The sequence below is a fragment of the Acanthaster planci genome, linkage group LG12, assembly GCF_054643075.1.
Source record: "Acanthaster planci isolate LZ-2023a linkage group LG12, COTS_SCS, whole genome shotgun sequence".
NCBI lineage: Eukaryota > Metazoa > Echinodermata > Asteroidea > Valvatida > Acanthasteridae > Acanthaster > Acanthaster planci.
This window is the reverse complement of record NC_141788.1, coordinates 325,966-342,161: the sequence shown is the minus strand read 5'-3', so window position 1 is coordinate 342,161 and position 16,196 is coordinate 325,966. Positions and strand designations below refer to the sequence as shown.

The 16,196-nt window shown below is 40.1% G+C and overlaps 1 protein-coding gene across 9 annotated transcripts in view; it reads right to left on the bottom strand.

Moving 5' to 3' along the window:
* Positions 1–16,196, bottom strand: part of LOC110985792 (nipped-B-like protein A) — a 32,625-nt gene that overhangs the window by 11,477 nt on the left and 4,952 nt on the right. For 4 of the 9 annotated variants that reach the window (XM_022247111.2, XM_022247110.2, XM_022247116.2 and 1 more), the window contains exons 7-34: positions 16,066–16,175; positions 14,468–15,233; positions 13,849–14,106; positions 13,529–13,594; positions 13,344–13,436; positions 12,972–13,087; positions 12,611–12,697; positions 11,876–12,104; positions 11,285–11,439; positions 10,973–11,053; positions 10,632–10,732; positions 10,343–10,505; positions 9,958–10,040; positions 9,600–9,729; positions 9,138–9,281; positions 8,430–8,567; positions 7,860–8,089; positions 7,610–7,712; positions 6,834–6,932; positions 6,344–6,490; positions 5,328–5,462; positions 3,203–3,355; positions 2,660–2,768; positions 2,132–2,271; positions 1,179–1,319; positions 767–860; positions 268–416; positions 95–136 (exon numbers count right to left, since the gene is read on the bottom strand). In XM_022247111.2, coding sequence (XP_022102803.2) covers positions 95–136; positions 268–416; positions 767–860; positions 1,179–1,319; positions 2,132–2,271; positions 2,660–2,768; positions 3,203–3,355; positions 5,328–5,462; positions 6,344–6,490; positions 6,834–6,932; positions 7,610–7,712; positions 7,860–8,089; positions 8,430–8,567; positions 9,138–9,281; positions 9,600–9,729; positions 9,958–10,040; positions 10,343–10,505; positions 10,632–10,732; positions 10,973–11,053; positions 11,285–11,439; positions 11,876–12,104; positions 12,611–12,697; positions 12,972–13,087; positions 13,344–13,436; positions 13,529–13,594; positions 13,849–14,106; positions 14,468–15,233; positions 16,066–16,175 — 4,262 coding nt within the window. The remainder of the gene's footprint in view (positions 1–94; positions 137–267; positions 417–766; positions 861–1,178; positions 1,320–2,131; positions 2,272–2,659; positions 2,769–3,202; positions 3,356–5,327; positions 5,463–6,343; positions 6,491–6,833; positions 6,933–7,609; positions 7,713–7,859; positions 8,090–8,429; positions 8,568–9,137; positions 9,282–9,599; positions 9,730–9,957; positions 10,041–10,342; positions 10,506–10,631; positions 10,733–10,972; positions 11,054–11,284; positions 11,440–11,875; positions 12,105–12,610; positions 12,698–12,971; positions 13,088–13,343; positions 13,437–13,528; positions 13,595–13,848; positions 14,107–14,467; positions 15,234–16,065; positions 16,176–16,196) is intronic. The other 5 variants (XM_022247113.2, XM_022247117.2, XM_022247119.2 and 2 more) reach the window with 3 other exon arrangements.

Sequence of the window (16,196 nt, the reverse complement as noted above, 5' to 3'; positions counted from 1 at the left end):
CCCTATGGGGGAAAGTTGAATGAGATAATTTGCTGAATCGAGAGTTCAGTGAAACTAACAAAGCTTTCTGCTCATGTCTAGACACTGGACTTACCACATGAGGATTCTTAGGTGTCCGTGGACTGTCTCCAGACTGCTGTGGAAAAAACAAAGCGACATCACAGATAGCTCTCTTCACTCCTTCTTGTTGACAACAAAATGCCATCTTTAGATCCATTCTGATCTTCTAAATATCACCTCCAGTCAGAACAGTAATTTTCAACTCACCTTTGAGTGCTTGATGCCTGCATCAAAGTCAAAGTGCTTACAGAACAGACCAACAGTGAAGAGCGCCCTCAAGAGTGTGTTCTTGTTCTTTGCCATGGTAGCACTTTCTGGGTTGGCTTCATGTTCTGTCTTCAACTTGGACAGCACCGCTGAAGAGAATTAAAACAAAATTTAACTGTCAAAAATTGCACACCACTACTTACCATGCTTAGAGGTGTGAACGTTAATAGTATTAGCACTAAAAGTAATTGGATCACAGAGTAATAGATTCGGAAATATCTTAACTAAATTTTCCAACATTAAACGGACAAATTTCAAAATATGAATACACACGTGACAAAGATTTTTATGAATTAACTTGACAAATATCTTATTTACAAAATTGGCATGCTGTCGTGTAACAACCTTCTTGTTAAACACTCGTCTATGAGACACGGCTTAAGATCCTGTAGATCAATGACAGCAATTGCGGCTCGTTAACACTGAGACAGCAACTTACCAAAGTACTTCTGGAAGCAATCCCTGACTAGTTTGTAGTTATGAGTGACTTTGTTAACAACAGCACCTAGACAGCTAACACAGCTCTGTAGTACCTGTTGGATTTATGTTGGATAACAAAAAAATGTAGTTGCACATTTAGTAATCTAGAAAATATGCAAATCTAATTTCAACCACGAAGAAACTAACTTTCAGCATTCATCTAATTTGGGCACTGATTAAACTGTTTTTCTGACAGGTTATACTGACGTCTTTACGTGGGTGGGTACTTTCAATAATACCCACAAATCACACTCTCAGTGAGGTAGGCCTCAACATAAAGCTGCATATTACTGCCACGCTCAACGTCGACAAATGGTACACAGCGCAGATTTAAATGCAACTTAAGTACTGCTACAGGTAAATCAACTCACCGTTTGACCATGTCTGATGATGAGTTTCATCATGTCCTCTTCAAGACTAGCTAAGAATATCTCACTAGGATGATCCATCAGAGGAACCACTAACTCTAAGATACGGGCAACGTTGTGAACAACCAGGAAATCACCTTGTGTCTGAAAACAGAGTAAAATTAGGAACAATTAAAGTATTTACCACAAAGCCTTGATATTTTGAGTTTCCTGAGTAGCTAAGCACAGTAATTTAGTCATAGTGCAGCATAACAAAGAGAAACCTTGACAGAAAAATCTACTGGATGTTCTCTGTCCCTAGTGTCTTCATATCAACTGATTGTCAACTCTAACCCATCTATTCCCTAGAAGTTGTCAGCAGGAGCTCCCTGCCATTTTTTGTTGGCTTCTTCTTGAAGTCATTAATATCAATATTAAAGCTTTCGTTATCAACAAAAACTCAAAATGTACGATTCAGGATGTCTACACAGCTCAAAATACAGGGTGTCCACATAAAAAAGTATACCAAGATGAAAATTACATAAAATTGTCAGATGTGCATTGACAGGAATGGTGGCCATGTGGAGGGCACAGCACATTAAACTTATGAAGTAAGAAGCGAAACCAAACCAAATGAGATTGATTTAGGTACATTCCTTGTTTTCAAGAATGTGTTCTTAAAGCAAAGACAATTGGTATTCTGCACATTTGCATGGTTGAGCCTTGTTAATCAAATATGAAAACCTTTCACAATGCCAATTTCAGTACCCTTAACATCAGTTTAATTTGTTCACTCATCTGTGTCAATTACATCGCAAGCTGTCTAGCATTACAAAGAGAACATTCTGCCTTTTCTAGAGATATATTTCTTTTTCCCATATATAACGTAGTTTTGCCATTACACTAATTTTTATCTCAGTCCATTTTTTATATGGACAGCCTGTATAATGATTTAGAGACAAAACTTGGTTGCTTACACTGCATCGTGTGCTGAGGTAGGGTTGGAAAGTGGTGGCATGGGTGACCATCAACTCTGGTTTGACTTTACTGAAGAGATATAAAGTCTGTAGACAACTAACCAAACGTTGACTGCTAACTCTGCCTTCTGCAGATGACTCTGAGAGAAAAACCAAGTGGATTACAAAAGATTATCAAAGCCTGAAAATGGCACAAACTACCAAAGTATGAAATAAAGTCTATGAAGCCAACCTGTACACCGCTTTGTGAATGATGTTACGCTCTTGAAAGAGCCAGGTAACTCAAGATTTTGAAGAGTGCTCTGTTCCTGCTTCAGGAGACGAGAACACTGCAGACTTGTTTGAGTTCACTGTTTCTCCAGTGCCAGATGCACTTTGAATAGCAGACTTTCAGTCTTACTTACCACCAGGCAAATCCTAACGTCTAACAAATTACTTCCAATTATTTTCAAAAATAGTTTCCTGGGAAGTCCAACAGTTTAGTATTTCAACCAATCATTATACACAGATCGGTGGTGTTGCACCCACCTGTTGACTGGAGTTCTAATCGGAGTACATGTTCCACCAAGCAATCAGTGATTTGTAGGCAAGCTTTCTGGACGGGTTTATGTCTGGCATCTTCCTCTGCTTTCAGCAACTAAAAGACAAGACAAATGACCAACACTCAGTGTTAATTCTTCAATCAAACATTTTGTAGGAAAACTGCTGCAATGAGCAAACATCGCATTGACAACTGTTGTTACACAGAACAGTAATAGGACTTATTACATCCCCCCAGTCAAGTAAATATTTTTTTAATCTCCAACAAGGGTAAGTAAGATACAAAACATTCAAACAAAAAAGGGGCATTCTTCCCAGAAACTTTCCTGAAGCCTGCATAATAATCCACTTGGCAGTAAACCTATGGCATAATCTTTGTAACGTAAGCTTTTCAATGTAGGCTTTGAACTAGTCTCATGACAAGTAACTGAGCCAGTCTCCACCTTCACTCCTTCAAGCCTGCATGATCCTCCACAATCTGGTGTTTGACAAGACCTTGAAGGGTTGGGTTACTAACAACTTGTCACTTACATTTGTCAGTAGCTGTTCCAACCAGTCATACCCATGCTCTTTGCTGGCTGCAACAACTTCAATAACATTGAGTGCTCTCTTCAGCAGCTTGTCTGTGTTTGTTGTTGGGAGTGGGGAAAACCACATCTGCTGGAATGTCTCATTCACAAGTTTCTGACAGAAACACAAATTCAAAGATTTTGGTTATCTAGAAGGATTCTGTAGTGAAATGACCAAGCAACAAAGCAAGGAACTATGACTCCATTCTAAGATTACAAATATCATAGAAATACATCTGTGCTCCTGTTCAATTTATATCTAAGATTTTCAGAGGCTACCTCAATGTATGGTAGGCCAAAACATCAAACCCCTAAACAAGCCAATGTTCTAAGAAGATAACAAAGTGAAGGGATCCACTTCAACATATTTAAATGAATGGTATTATTCTAAAATAACGTGTAAATAGCTACTGTGTAATGATTAACAATAAAGACATATTAACATCCTTGCACTGGCAACTTAAAGTCCTACAAGAGCAGGCTGGGCCATAAAAACTGGGAAATTAAGGATCCAAGACAGACCTCAGGTTTGTCTCACAGCAGGCTGGGCAATGACACTGTGAAGTAGGGCATTCAAGACAGACCTTCTCCTAATGAACTCAACATTTCCTAGCAATCCTTCGGGTCCGTCTCACAGCAGGCTGGGCAATGACACTGTGAAGTAGGGCATTCAAGACAGACCTTCTCCTAATGAACTCAACATTTCCTAGTAATCCTTCGGGTTCGTCTCACAGCGGGCTGGACAATGACACTGTGAAGTAGGGCATTCAAGACAGACCTTCTCCTAATGAACTCAACATTTCCTAGCAATACTTCGGGTTCGTCTCACAGCAGGCTTGGCAATGACACTTTGATGTAGGGCATTCAAGACAGACCTTCTCCTAGTGAACTCAACATTTCCAAGCAATCCTTCGGGTTCGTCTCACAGCAGGCCGGGCAATGACACTTTGATGTAGGGCATTCAAGACAGACCTTCTCCTAATGAACTCAACATTTCCTAGCAATCCTTCGGGTCCGTCTCACAGCGGGCTGGGCAATGACACTGTGAAGTAGGGCATTCAAGACAGACCTTCTCCTAATGAACTCAACATTTCCTAGCAATCCTTTGGGTTCGTCTCACAGCAGGCTGGGCAATGACATTGCGAAGTAGGGCATTCAAGACAGACCTTCTCCTAATGAACTCAACATTTCCTAGCAACCCTTCGGGTTCGTCTCACAGCAGGCTGGGCAATGACACTGTGAAGTAGGGCATTCAAGACAGACCTTCTCCTAATGAACTCAACATTTCCTAGCAATCCTTCGGGTCCGCCTCACAGTGGGCTGGGCAAAGACACTTTGAAGTAGGGCATTCAAGACAGACCTTCTCCTAGGGAACTCAACATTTCCTAGCAACCCTTCGGGTTCGTCTCACAGCAAGCTGGGCAATGACACTGTGAAGTAGGGCATTCAAGACAGACTTTCTCCTAATGAACTCAACATTTCCTAGCAATCCTTCGGGTCCGTCTCACAGCAGGCTGGGCAATGACACTGCGAAGTAGGGCATTCAAGACAGACCTTCTCCTAATGAACTCAACATTTCCTTGCAATCCTTCGGGTCCGTCTCACAGCAGGCTGGGCAATGACACTGTGAAGTAGGGCATTCAAGACAGACCCTCTCCTAATGAACTCAACATTTCCTAGCAATCCTTTGGGTTCGTCTCACAGCAGGCTGGGCAATGACACTGCGAAGTAGGGCATTCAAGACAGACCTTCTCCTAATGAACTCAACATTTCCTAGTAATCCTTCGGGTCCGTCTCACAGTGGGCTGGGCAATGACACTGTGAAGTAGGGCATTCAAGACAGACCTTCTCCTAATGAACTCAACATTTCCTTGCAATCCTTCGGGTCCGTCTCACAGCAGGCTGGGCAATGACACTTTGAAGTAGGGCATTCAAGACAGACCTTCTCCTAGTGAACTCAACATTTCCTAGTAATCCTTCGGGTTCGTCTCACAGCAGGCTGGGCAATGACACTTTGAAGTAGGGCATTCAAGACAGACCTTCTCCTAATGAACTCAACATTTCCTAGCAAGCCTTCAGGTTCCTACCTTAATGCCTTCTTCATCATTGACTCTTCGGATGATCTTGTTACATATCTCAGGCACCTTGGGAAAGTCTGGTTGCTCAATACAGATGTCACGTAGGGTTTTGATGACCCGTTTACGAACACTGATACCAGTGTCCTGCAGGCAACAATATCAAGTAAATGCATATGCATAAGGAATGTTTGATTGAAAGTCGCTATTACACACAAATGCTCTTAATAGTAGTTGAAAACTGTGTTAAATTCACCCTAAATTGGAAATTGCACTGTTAAAGTTTCTAAAGGTTTATGCTGCACGTGTTTAACATGGAATTTCTGAAATGACTCAAAGAGTGTTCAATGGATGCCAAGACAATAAAGGAACTCAAGTGTTGTTATGGAAAAATATGAAAGTCAAACCTAGATACAAAACAGTTCCTTGCTTTTGCAAACCAAAACAGTTCTGGATTGTAAATTGTGACATAGAGAGGTGACAATGATTCATGTGGAAATCTTCATCTTCACCTATGAGCCTGGGTTAGGAGTTGACAGGAGGTGTCCTCCTTACAATAATTCATCTGAGAATCTTCTGACTTTAACCCATGGGTTGAGGTTAGGAGGTGTCAGTAGGATGTCCTCCTTACAATGGTTAATTTAAGAATCTTCTTGCTTTAACCCATAGGTTGGGGTTAGGTGTCAGGAGGACGTCCTTACAATGGTTCATTTGAGAATCTTCTTGCTTTAACCCATGGGTTGAGGTTAGGAGGTGTCAGGAGGACGTCCTTCTTACAATGATTCATTTGAGAATCTTTTGACTTTAACCCATCGGTTGAGGTTAGGTGTCAGGAGGACGTCCTACTTACAATGATTCATTTGAGAATCTTTTGACTTTAACCCATGGGTTAAGGTTAGGAGATGTCAGTAGGATGTCCTTACAATAATTCACATGGGAATCTTCTAAGCCTAACGCATGGTTAATCACAGATTAAGGCTGTTCGTTTTACAGTTGCTAATGCAATTCCTAACCATTGTCCTCCTTACCAGTATTCTCTCAATCAACATGGAGAAGTAGCGATTGATGAGCTCAGGTTTCATCAAGACAAACTTGCCCACTAATTCCACCGCTGCTTCCCTGACGCTGGTAGACTGATCCATGAACCGACAATGCACAGAACGTTGGACATCAGCCTACATCCAATCCAAATCAAAGTCATTCGATAACACTGCTCACTGAATGCAACTCATAAAGTTTGCATCATGTGGTAAACAACTTAACATGACAGGCAGTTACAGCAAATTATTCACAGACTTCTTCATATCGATTAGACTCTTGAGGGCACAATATGCAGTTCACATTAGTACCCAAAGGTCAATTATGGTATAATCCTTTTAAGCATTTTCCTGATTATTTTACAATGTCAAATTTGACAGAGATTTTATTCAAATTTATCATTTTTAGATTGCATTTTACTCAAAAACAATTTTAATCCACATACTGTCTAGAAGGAACAGGTCTGAGTTGCTTGCTTACCCTTGCCAATACTGAAGGGTCAGCCGCTACAACTGAAGACAGACACTTCATGGCCTTGGTTCTGACTGCCACTGCTGTCTCACTCAGAACTCGTAGGATCTAATTCAATAGGATAATCAATCATTTAAGGCAGCATACTGAACAATTTATTACCCAGGACAACACCAAGACAGTCATCCTGCCATTTTAAGTCCATTAAACTTTGTCACAGCCAGCACATTGAAACTCACGTGAACCAAAATCTTTTAGTCTCGACTAAAATCTTAACTGTAACAGCTTGTTCACATCTTGACCATCAGGAACTGCTCGTCATTCAAGATTCTACAGAACTTTCAGAACTTATTTTATGTTCAAACAGATCATGGAAGCAAACATACTTAACCATAATTGTCTGTACTGATGTAAACTTCATTACCTGTTTTTTTCCAGTTTTATCCAGTGTTCCTTATTTAAGTTTTAATGTAGGTCAGTTGTGTTTTTACAATTTTTAGTGTCGCGTCTGGTAGTTAACTTTAATACAGCATAGGTATGGTTAGAGGTGTCTGCCAGCGGGGCTAGGTCTAGATAAAATTCATTCTTCCGGTTGGTAGGACAGACGAATCCCCACACTGCAGTTTGGGTACTAGCGCGGTGACAATACATGACTTAAATTCTAATCCTGTTTAATTTCATCTATTCAAGTTGCACCACTGCACACACCTTTGATCATTTTTATGGAAACGGCGCATTATAACTTTTCAAAGTATTCTTTATTATTATTACCAAGTGACACTTACTTGGCTTAGGTAGATGTCAAAACTCTGTGAAAATGGTCTCTTGGAGGCTAGGTATCTTGCTACCAACGAAGCACTTTCGTAAGTTAAGATGTGCCGTGATCTCCTAAAAATTAGAAGAAAAAACATGCCGGAATGCCAAGCCATCACTTTCAGTAAGAAGGTTCAGATGTCATAGCTACTTGACCCCTAACAAAGATTTTCTGGTCTGTTTCACAAGTGAAAGTTATATTCTATAGTAAATTTGACCTACTTGAATGAAAGATTGGAGCGAGCCGAAACCTTGATGAATGATTTCAAGAACAATTTTCTCCGCTCGGCTTCTTGTAGGATCTCTGTTGTCATATCAACGGCACGGTTTTCACGGTCACTGTCCTCGTCATCGTCACTGTCATCTCGCTGTGGTGGAGGCGCCTTGATTGTCTGTTCCACTTCAGCCGTGGTGTCTCGATACCACTGAGCCACCAGGAAGTGTCTGGCAAACTGCATAAATACAATCACTTCATGAACTTAGACCCAAAATTTATTTCATATTAAACTTCATTTGAAGAAAGTATATCTGACTGTTGGAAACAAGACAATAGGTGAAACAGGATGTCCTTCTTAAGTTACAATTGTAGTCTAAGGCAACATTTGCAACACTACAATTTATGTCAACGTACAAATAAGGCATATGAATGCAGCAGAACCTAGTTTTAAATGAATATTTTCTCCGACTCGTAAAAGAAACTACGGTGTAAGTTTAGCAGAATTAGAGCAGCTAGAAAGAAATAAAGCCCCAAGTATCAAGTCCAACCTGATACCAATATCCAGCTCTACTTACCAATATTGCTGGATCATTCTGACTGTTGTAAGACAAGTAGTCCAGCATGGCTTGCTGTAAATTCTGAATGTAGTCTGTTTGATCTGAATCTTTCGAATCATTTTCATCACCAGACTGTTCTGCAACTGCTGACCTTGTCTGTTAAGAGAGAAGCGATGGTAGAATGCTCAATAAATATATCAGCAAACACAAATTAGTCCGTGTCTGAATCACTTGGCTGCAGCTTGAAATTACACTAGAGTCTATGGTAGTGGCCGTGGCCAGTTCCCATAGAGTTGTGTGTAATTTTCAGCCGTAGCCAAGTGATTTGGACAGGGCCTACGTCTTGAGGTCAGCACAAATTTAATATCACCTACAGCAGACCACTAAGCAGCCTCATTGAATTGGACCCTGTCCCAATGGAAGAAGTTTTTCCTTTCACCTTGTTAGAAACTGGCTAAGGGTGGCTTGCAGATAGGGGTTCCTTGACTGTGGACTGCAGAAATTTCAAAACACTACTTTTTGTCAAGTGTCCACAAGCATACGTGTTGGTACACAAAGCCTGATGCTTAATTCACCTGTTGGAGGCTGAGTCCTCAGTCCTCCAACAGGTGAAGAATTGAGGAGGGTTCGGGTTAATGCCTAGACAGACGATACTTGCACTACACCTTCAAAACATCTGACATCTTTCTCATCAACAACTCTTCCTTCCAAATAAACTGATCTTACCTGAGTAACAATAGTATCCAATGTGCCTTGATCCATGTAGCTTGACACTGCATGCTTTCTCAACCTACTCGCTATCTGACCCAAATAGTCTAATGATGAAACACGCATCGTCATGTCATTGGAGCGATTGCTGAACTGGTGCATCTACACATTCAAGAAAATGCAGACATAACCAACATGACCAGAGTTCCACTTCTTGAGTTACACCACCAATAAAGGTAAGACTGCTTGATAAGATAGAACTTGTTAGCGTCCTTTTTTTGTAAATTGCTTTGAGTGATTAAGTCATGATTCATCCTCAATTTGAATTTGGTAGTTTTGAGTGCAAAAAGTCATACACAATTCTACCTGCATTTTTACAGTCAAGGCCGACCAAGAATCCCACGAAATGTTCAGTCCTCAATGACCCCCTTTTCACACTCTCACACTATGTTCTCTATTTTTTCACTTTTATCTGCTTACCAGTAATCTCCCCAACAGACTCAGTAACAGCTCAGCAGCAGGCCACTCTGGTTTATTGACAGCAGACAGGAGATCTTGTACAAAGTTCTCAAACAGAGGTCGATAATCTTCTTCATCTCGACTGACACACCTGATCAAAGTAACACAGCTCATTAACCAGTACCATTTTACCTACCACAAATTCTATTCCAGTAAGTTCACTGCACTGACCATGGTTAGTAAATAAAAACTGAAGTTGAAATTTTACAAGTACTTTGTAAAGAACATCCAAAATGAATTGAAGAGTAAAAAGCCTTTTATGGTAAATCTTCATGTCATGAATAATTCATACATCATAAGAAGAGGAATGTTAACTTACTTCTTCAAGAAGACAGACAAGAAGTTTTGGCCGGTTCTTACAGCAGTTTCGTATGTATTGATGATCAACACATCCTTGTCCACCTGTAATACAATGAAAACAAGTCACTCAAACACGAACTGGAAACAAATGTTTAGTATCTCAGCTAAGGCGGTGTGTCTTGGAATGACTGACTGGCGTCTCACTGCACACTGTCACACACACAACAATCCATAATAACTAGCCATTCAACTAGTCACTAACTACTCAATCACTACCAACTTGTCAAAGATACAAGTTAACCATACTATGTTTAACTCAGCGCTGGATTTCTGACGTAAAATTTTACACCAGTGGAAGGCACATGTACACACGACCTTACAACATGCCATTACATAATTCATACCTCTCTTGACTTTTTCAAGTCGTCATCATCATAACTGTACTCATCATCAGACTCTTCCTGATTCCCTTCAGAATCATCTTTTGGTTGAGGTAGAACCACAACACACTGTATCAACTGCAAGACTAGTGCTGTTACCATCTGAACATTGGTGTCTTGGTTTAACCTGCAGAAAATTTAAAACAAATGAGTGATTTGTGACTTGACTCAAGTCCAAGTTAGGCGACTCACACTCATCTAATGACAATGAACTAGGACTCAACTTTAGTCTCAACTAAATGTTTCAACCCACCTGAAGTTTCTGAGATTCTTCTTACTAGAGGGTAACCTTGCTAGTGATGCAAAAATGTCTTCCAATATCAACTGCCGGTGTTTCTCGTATTTAGAAAACACCTGTCATCAAAAGAAAGTTACTGGTTATAAGAGGTTATGAATTAACAGGAACTGAATAAAAACTGCTTTGCTCTGGTTATCTGGTTATGACGAAAGTCAATATTTTACAATGTGATTTCTAATGAATTAACTTAGTTCTGATCAAGTTGCAAATCAGCAAAGGGAACCCAGAATATCCTTGCCTAAAACAGCTAATAGAGTGAAAGTTCATGTGTCTAAATACAACGCCAGCAGATTTACCGTTGAGATGAGTTTCATTGCACTCAGCTGTAGTTCACTGATATTCTCCACAAAGAATGGAGCGGTACCAATAGATGAGACCTTGAAATGAGAATAAACACCAAGACAACATTTATCGTCACGTCCATTCTACAAGATCTTATTTTAGAAAATCAAAAGCAAAAGCATCCAATTCACAGTATTAGCATTGAAGGCTTTAATTTTGAGGAGAGAAAAAAAAGTGATTCTCATTGCAATCGACTGAGCCCATGTCCAAGGCATTGGCACCAAAACAATCCCACATGAGATAATAAGCTAACAATTTGTATGTACCAGTAATACTGTGGAATCAGTCAAAATCTGTATGTCCAAGAGCTCGCCTAAGTTGGCGACCAATACACAGAGTTTGTTGTACAAGGCAATGATGGATTTCTCAGAGGATCCATGAGCACGGGCCCGCTTCATCTTCATATTCGTATACACTGCATCTGAAAAATAAGAGCCATAACATTACAGAACATTCATATCAGACTTCAATTTAAACATTCCTCAATTATACAATTAATAAAATACAAAACTTGAATACATTGACCAAATATCTTGTACTTTTCAGAAATTCAAAATGTTAACGCAATGCCTGTGTGGTGATTTTTTTCACTGTGAAATATGAGGTGACTAGTGTTTTAACCTCTGTATGCTTGAATGCAACCTCTTAAAACACACACACCAAAATTCTAAAGTGTTCACAAGTTAAGGCTGATATTACATTGAAATGTGTCTTGCATGTCTATCTGCTACAAAGCACAATTTTTAAAAATTGCCCACAGAAATCAGCCTGCTGGCTCAGCGAGATTAATCCTGTTATATCTAAACCTTCACAACTATTTGTTCATTCCTGGCGGCCACGATGACAACTATACTTACTCTTATCTGTGCCAACTCGATAAACAGGATCAAACTCAGGGTAGATGGAATTCTGCAACTGGAACTTGGCCAAATTGGCAGTACGATCAATGACATCTTCAATGAAGACTTCCTTTGGCATAGCGTCTGCTGTCATGACATAGAGTGCAGTCAATGCTGAATCTACAGAATGTGTAATCCTCTCCATGGCTAACTCACGCCACAGGCGTTCCCCACGACCTCCCTCATCCTGATGGGTTGGGTAAAATGCCGGTCATAATTAGCAATTCCTTGGTTGTACCACTGAGTGGACTCTTTTGGTAAGCACGGATCAAAACGTGACTCATTGTGCGTAGGCACTGTGCACAAGATAGGTCAGGTCATGGTATTTATCAAGAAAGTCATATTAAGCAATGGCCAAAAATGATAGACGGATGTAAACTATGGTACTACAAGCCTGTGGAAGGCTGTAACCAACTCACACTAATTAACTGTTTGCTGTAGTACTGTATTTCACAATGAAAAATTGACTAAATAAGCTCATTTTTTGTATGCATTAGGCTCTTTAAGTACAAGAAATTTTCAAACTTTGGAAAATTAGACCAACTCCTTTTGTGGCAAAAGGAAACAGATAGGAAAAGGAAGTACACCAACACAGTGACACTCGGGTAATATAATCTTTTCAAAATATGGTAATTTTAAGCTAACTGGATCTAAATTTCGTCATAAGACTATATTTCATATTTGTCAACTTACATGATTAATGTTGGGTTTAACCTTTGTGCCATCCCGGATGTTTCTCTCCAAGATGTTCAACAACCGAACTAGTTTCTCATGAGGAATCTGTAATTAAAAGGTTTCCATTTACAAGTTTTCTGATCATGAATTTTTGCTGATATGTAAATTGTTGTCAAACTTGTACATTGCCTCTTCTTTCTAGAGTTTTGGGGTCTCCTGCCATGAAGATGTCAAGAAGGATGGCACCCTTGTTCAATAGAAATGGTTTCCTTATTCTCATCAAACAAGAGTGGCAGTTGAAGCTCTTCTCAAAATGTAGACACAGTTGAAAGTACTTTCCAAAACGAGACTGACTCCTCAAGCTTTGTTCTTTCCTTACCTGGTTCATAACACCCATGGATTTGAGTTTGGCCGATTCCGAGACCAGATCATTCAGAACAGGTTTACTGATGAGTAGCTCAGGATTACATTCATCAGTCTCTTCATCATCATCAGCTACTCCAAAATCAAAACAAATATCGACACATAAAAAGACGCCGGCTTCAGTACAACGGTCACATTTCTCAAATAAATGAAATAAGTTTGATTGACATTAGCGTTGACCTCCTCAAGTTAATCCTTGGTTTACAACATTTTGAAAGACAAATACCATATGAGCTGTGCCAAAATTCCCCTCCATGGGGTTTCACATCTCCCGCTTTTGTTTGTCTACAACAATTAGATTTCCTTCCAAAAACAATGCTATACCTACCTTGCTCAACGCTTATGTCCATATCTTCTGATCCTTCAAATACTGCTTCCATGGCAGCATGGAACCTCTTAAATGTGGCAGACTCAGTAAGTTCTGTAGACAACAACAACGGTCAAATGGTTTACAGTATGCTTAGATCAAAACGATTGAAGACTGTCATATCATTGAGAAACCAACCTACTTACCGTCATCATCTAGGTATGTGGCCTTCTTGTTTGGTGTTTTGTCCCTCTTTAGCCTCTTCTTAGGTGCTGCAATAGACAGGTCAGAAATCAAGGGAAAAGAAGACGTCATGACAAGAAAATGTAAGGAGTATTTCTTTGGCAAAGGGGTAACACCAGCAGTTAAGTGATTTGTGTTAATCTCAGAAAATTTGATGAAATGTCAGGTGCTACTTCAGCACAAGGTTTGTGAACAAAAGCATCTCAAGTATTACAATGGCTATGAATTCCAGAAGAAAAGGGTAATACTGCTTGTCTTTTCAGAGCTTCAAGCCAACACATACCTTCTTCTTCATCATCTTCCTCGTCTCTTTCGATGAAAATTTGGGCAGGTGGGCCTTGAGACACGGGAGATGGGAGAGCTTCTTGTCTGGAAGCAGGTGGTGGTGCTGGTTCCCACTCTTCATCAGTGTCTGTATTCTTCCGTTGTCGTTTCTTTCCCCTTCCCATGGGTTTAGCCAGCAGGGCCACTTGATCCTCTGATATGGAGATCTTGGTCAGTAGTATCCTTGGTTGACTGATTGCACTTTTCGAGACTGTATCTGCGAAACAAGTTGACAGAATGAATATGAATTTTTGGCAGACAACCGGCCTCTTCAAAGCAATACTTTCTATCCTCAGCAAATTTCTTAGAGTAGTACCAGCATAAATGGGCTTGATGCTTAAACTGAGATTATAAATTGCAGAACCAAGCCGTTGGCCAAGGTTACTTGAGCAAAAACTAAGCAAAGGGGTCACAGAAAAACCAGTGACTTGTGGCATTTAGGGTGGTTACTCGCACAGCATCAAGGATTTAAATTAATCAATGACACCTTCCAAAACCAGTTGTTTACTCTTTTTCAACAGCCATCAATTGCCCAACACAATTTTCCTGAAATCAGAAATTAATACTGCACCGCTTACCACCATCCTCTGATTTATTTGCTATGATACTGTCTCCATCGCCATCTTTTTCTTGTGTTGATGTCCTAGCTTCACTGGCTGAGGCATCCTCTTGTTGTGGTATGTCTTCAGGCTGGCGTACTCCTAGAGACTTGGGTGTATCTTGAGGTTTGGGTTCCTCTGGAGGCTTTGTAACTTCATCAGGCTCAGCAATATCCTTGTTAGGTAGAGTTACCTCCTTGTTAGGTAGAGTTACCTCCTTGTTCAGAGGATGTACTTCTGTTTGAGGTTCATCTTGGACATCAGATACACCTGTCCGTTCACTGTGTTTAGCATCCTCCTGAAAAGTGTACAAAGATTCCTGGGCGACATTTCTTGTGTCCCTTTTCACTTCTTCTTTTACAACTTGTTCTGGCTCTTTCAACACTGTTTCTGGTTGAGCTGTCAACACTGTTTCTGGTTGCCTTACAACAGTTTCCCGTTTTGCTTCTGGCAACTTTTCCTTTTCTTTTGATTCGCTGAACTTGACTGGAAACCTTGTTAGCTTCAGTTTGATCTTGGTTGAGCCACTGGTATCAGGAGAACTCACAATATTGTACTGTGGTAATTCTTTGTCTCTCTCTCGATCTTCTTTATGGGACTTGCGTTTTTTACGTCTACTTGAGTCCTTCACTGATGAATCAGATTCTGTGACATCAAGGGAGGAACTTTCTTGACTAGTCTGTGGCTCTGCTTGATAACTGGCAGGCGACTGATACGCACCAGCAGAAGCTGCTGCATCAGTTTCCTGAAAAGATGACAAAAAATTCAATGATGGATGGGTATTACGTTTCAGACTTGTTTGTTTTCAAAGAAATATTGCTTTAGTCAGTAAAGCTTGGTATATCAAATATCTCCTGAGACGTTCTATTCTGCTAGAAGTGAAATGCCAAGTCCTTCCCTTTTAAACTAGGCCATTCCACATTACAGGAGAAACTGATCGCACTGTTAACGACCTCAATATAATGAACTGTCTTTTCTTAATGAAACTGAGAATATATGGTCATGGTACTACCAACTATTTTCACTTTCATATTCTGAAAATTGAGTATGAATTACAATAACAGAGTTGGTAATGGCGAGATGAATTTACATTTTTTCCACTGAACTGAAAAACTCACCAAAATGCAAGTATTTCAGTCAATTTTTGTCAGTTTATATCAACTAATTATTTCTAATATGGGTGATTCATAAGAGTGCACCTCCAAAAGTTTGCAACACATAGGCCAATCACAATGCCTGCAATCTGTTGACGCAATGCACATTTGGAAAGGGTCAACAGATTTCACGTGATTGGCCAACACATTGCAAACTCCTGGAGGCGCACTATTGTGAATCACCAGTATTGAAGAATTGTAGAAAACCTTTATGTTTCAGCATTTTTGCCTGATACAAAATCAAAATAACATGTTGTACTGGAGTATGTTACAGAAAGTATTAGTTGAAATACTAGAGCAAGTGGTTTGCATCCTGAAGTTATTTCCACTTTGTCATGATATTGGATCAAGTGACAGCAACACCGATATGTCTAGATTTGGCACAACTGTGAACTTTGACATTGTCTAGACAGAAGAAATTACCCTCACAGAGACAGCTCTTTGACTGACTTCTAGATTTGGTGGCCGCTTGCGTGGTCGTCCTCTGCCCCTTGGTGTTGGTTGTTGCACATAATCACCTGAAGGTCCAGCTCCTGTCATTATTACAAGTTTAA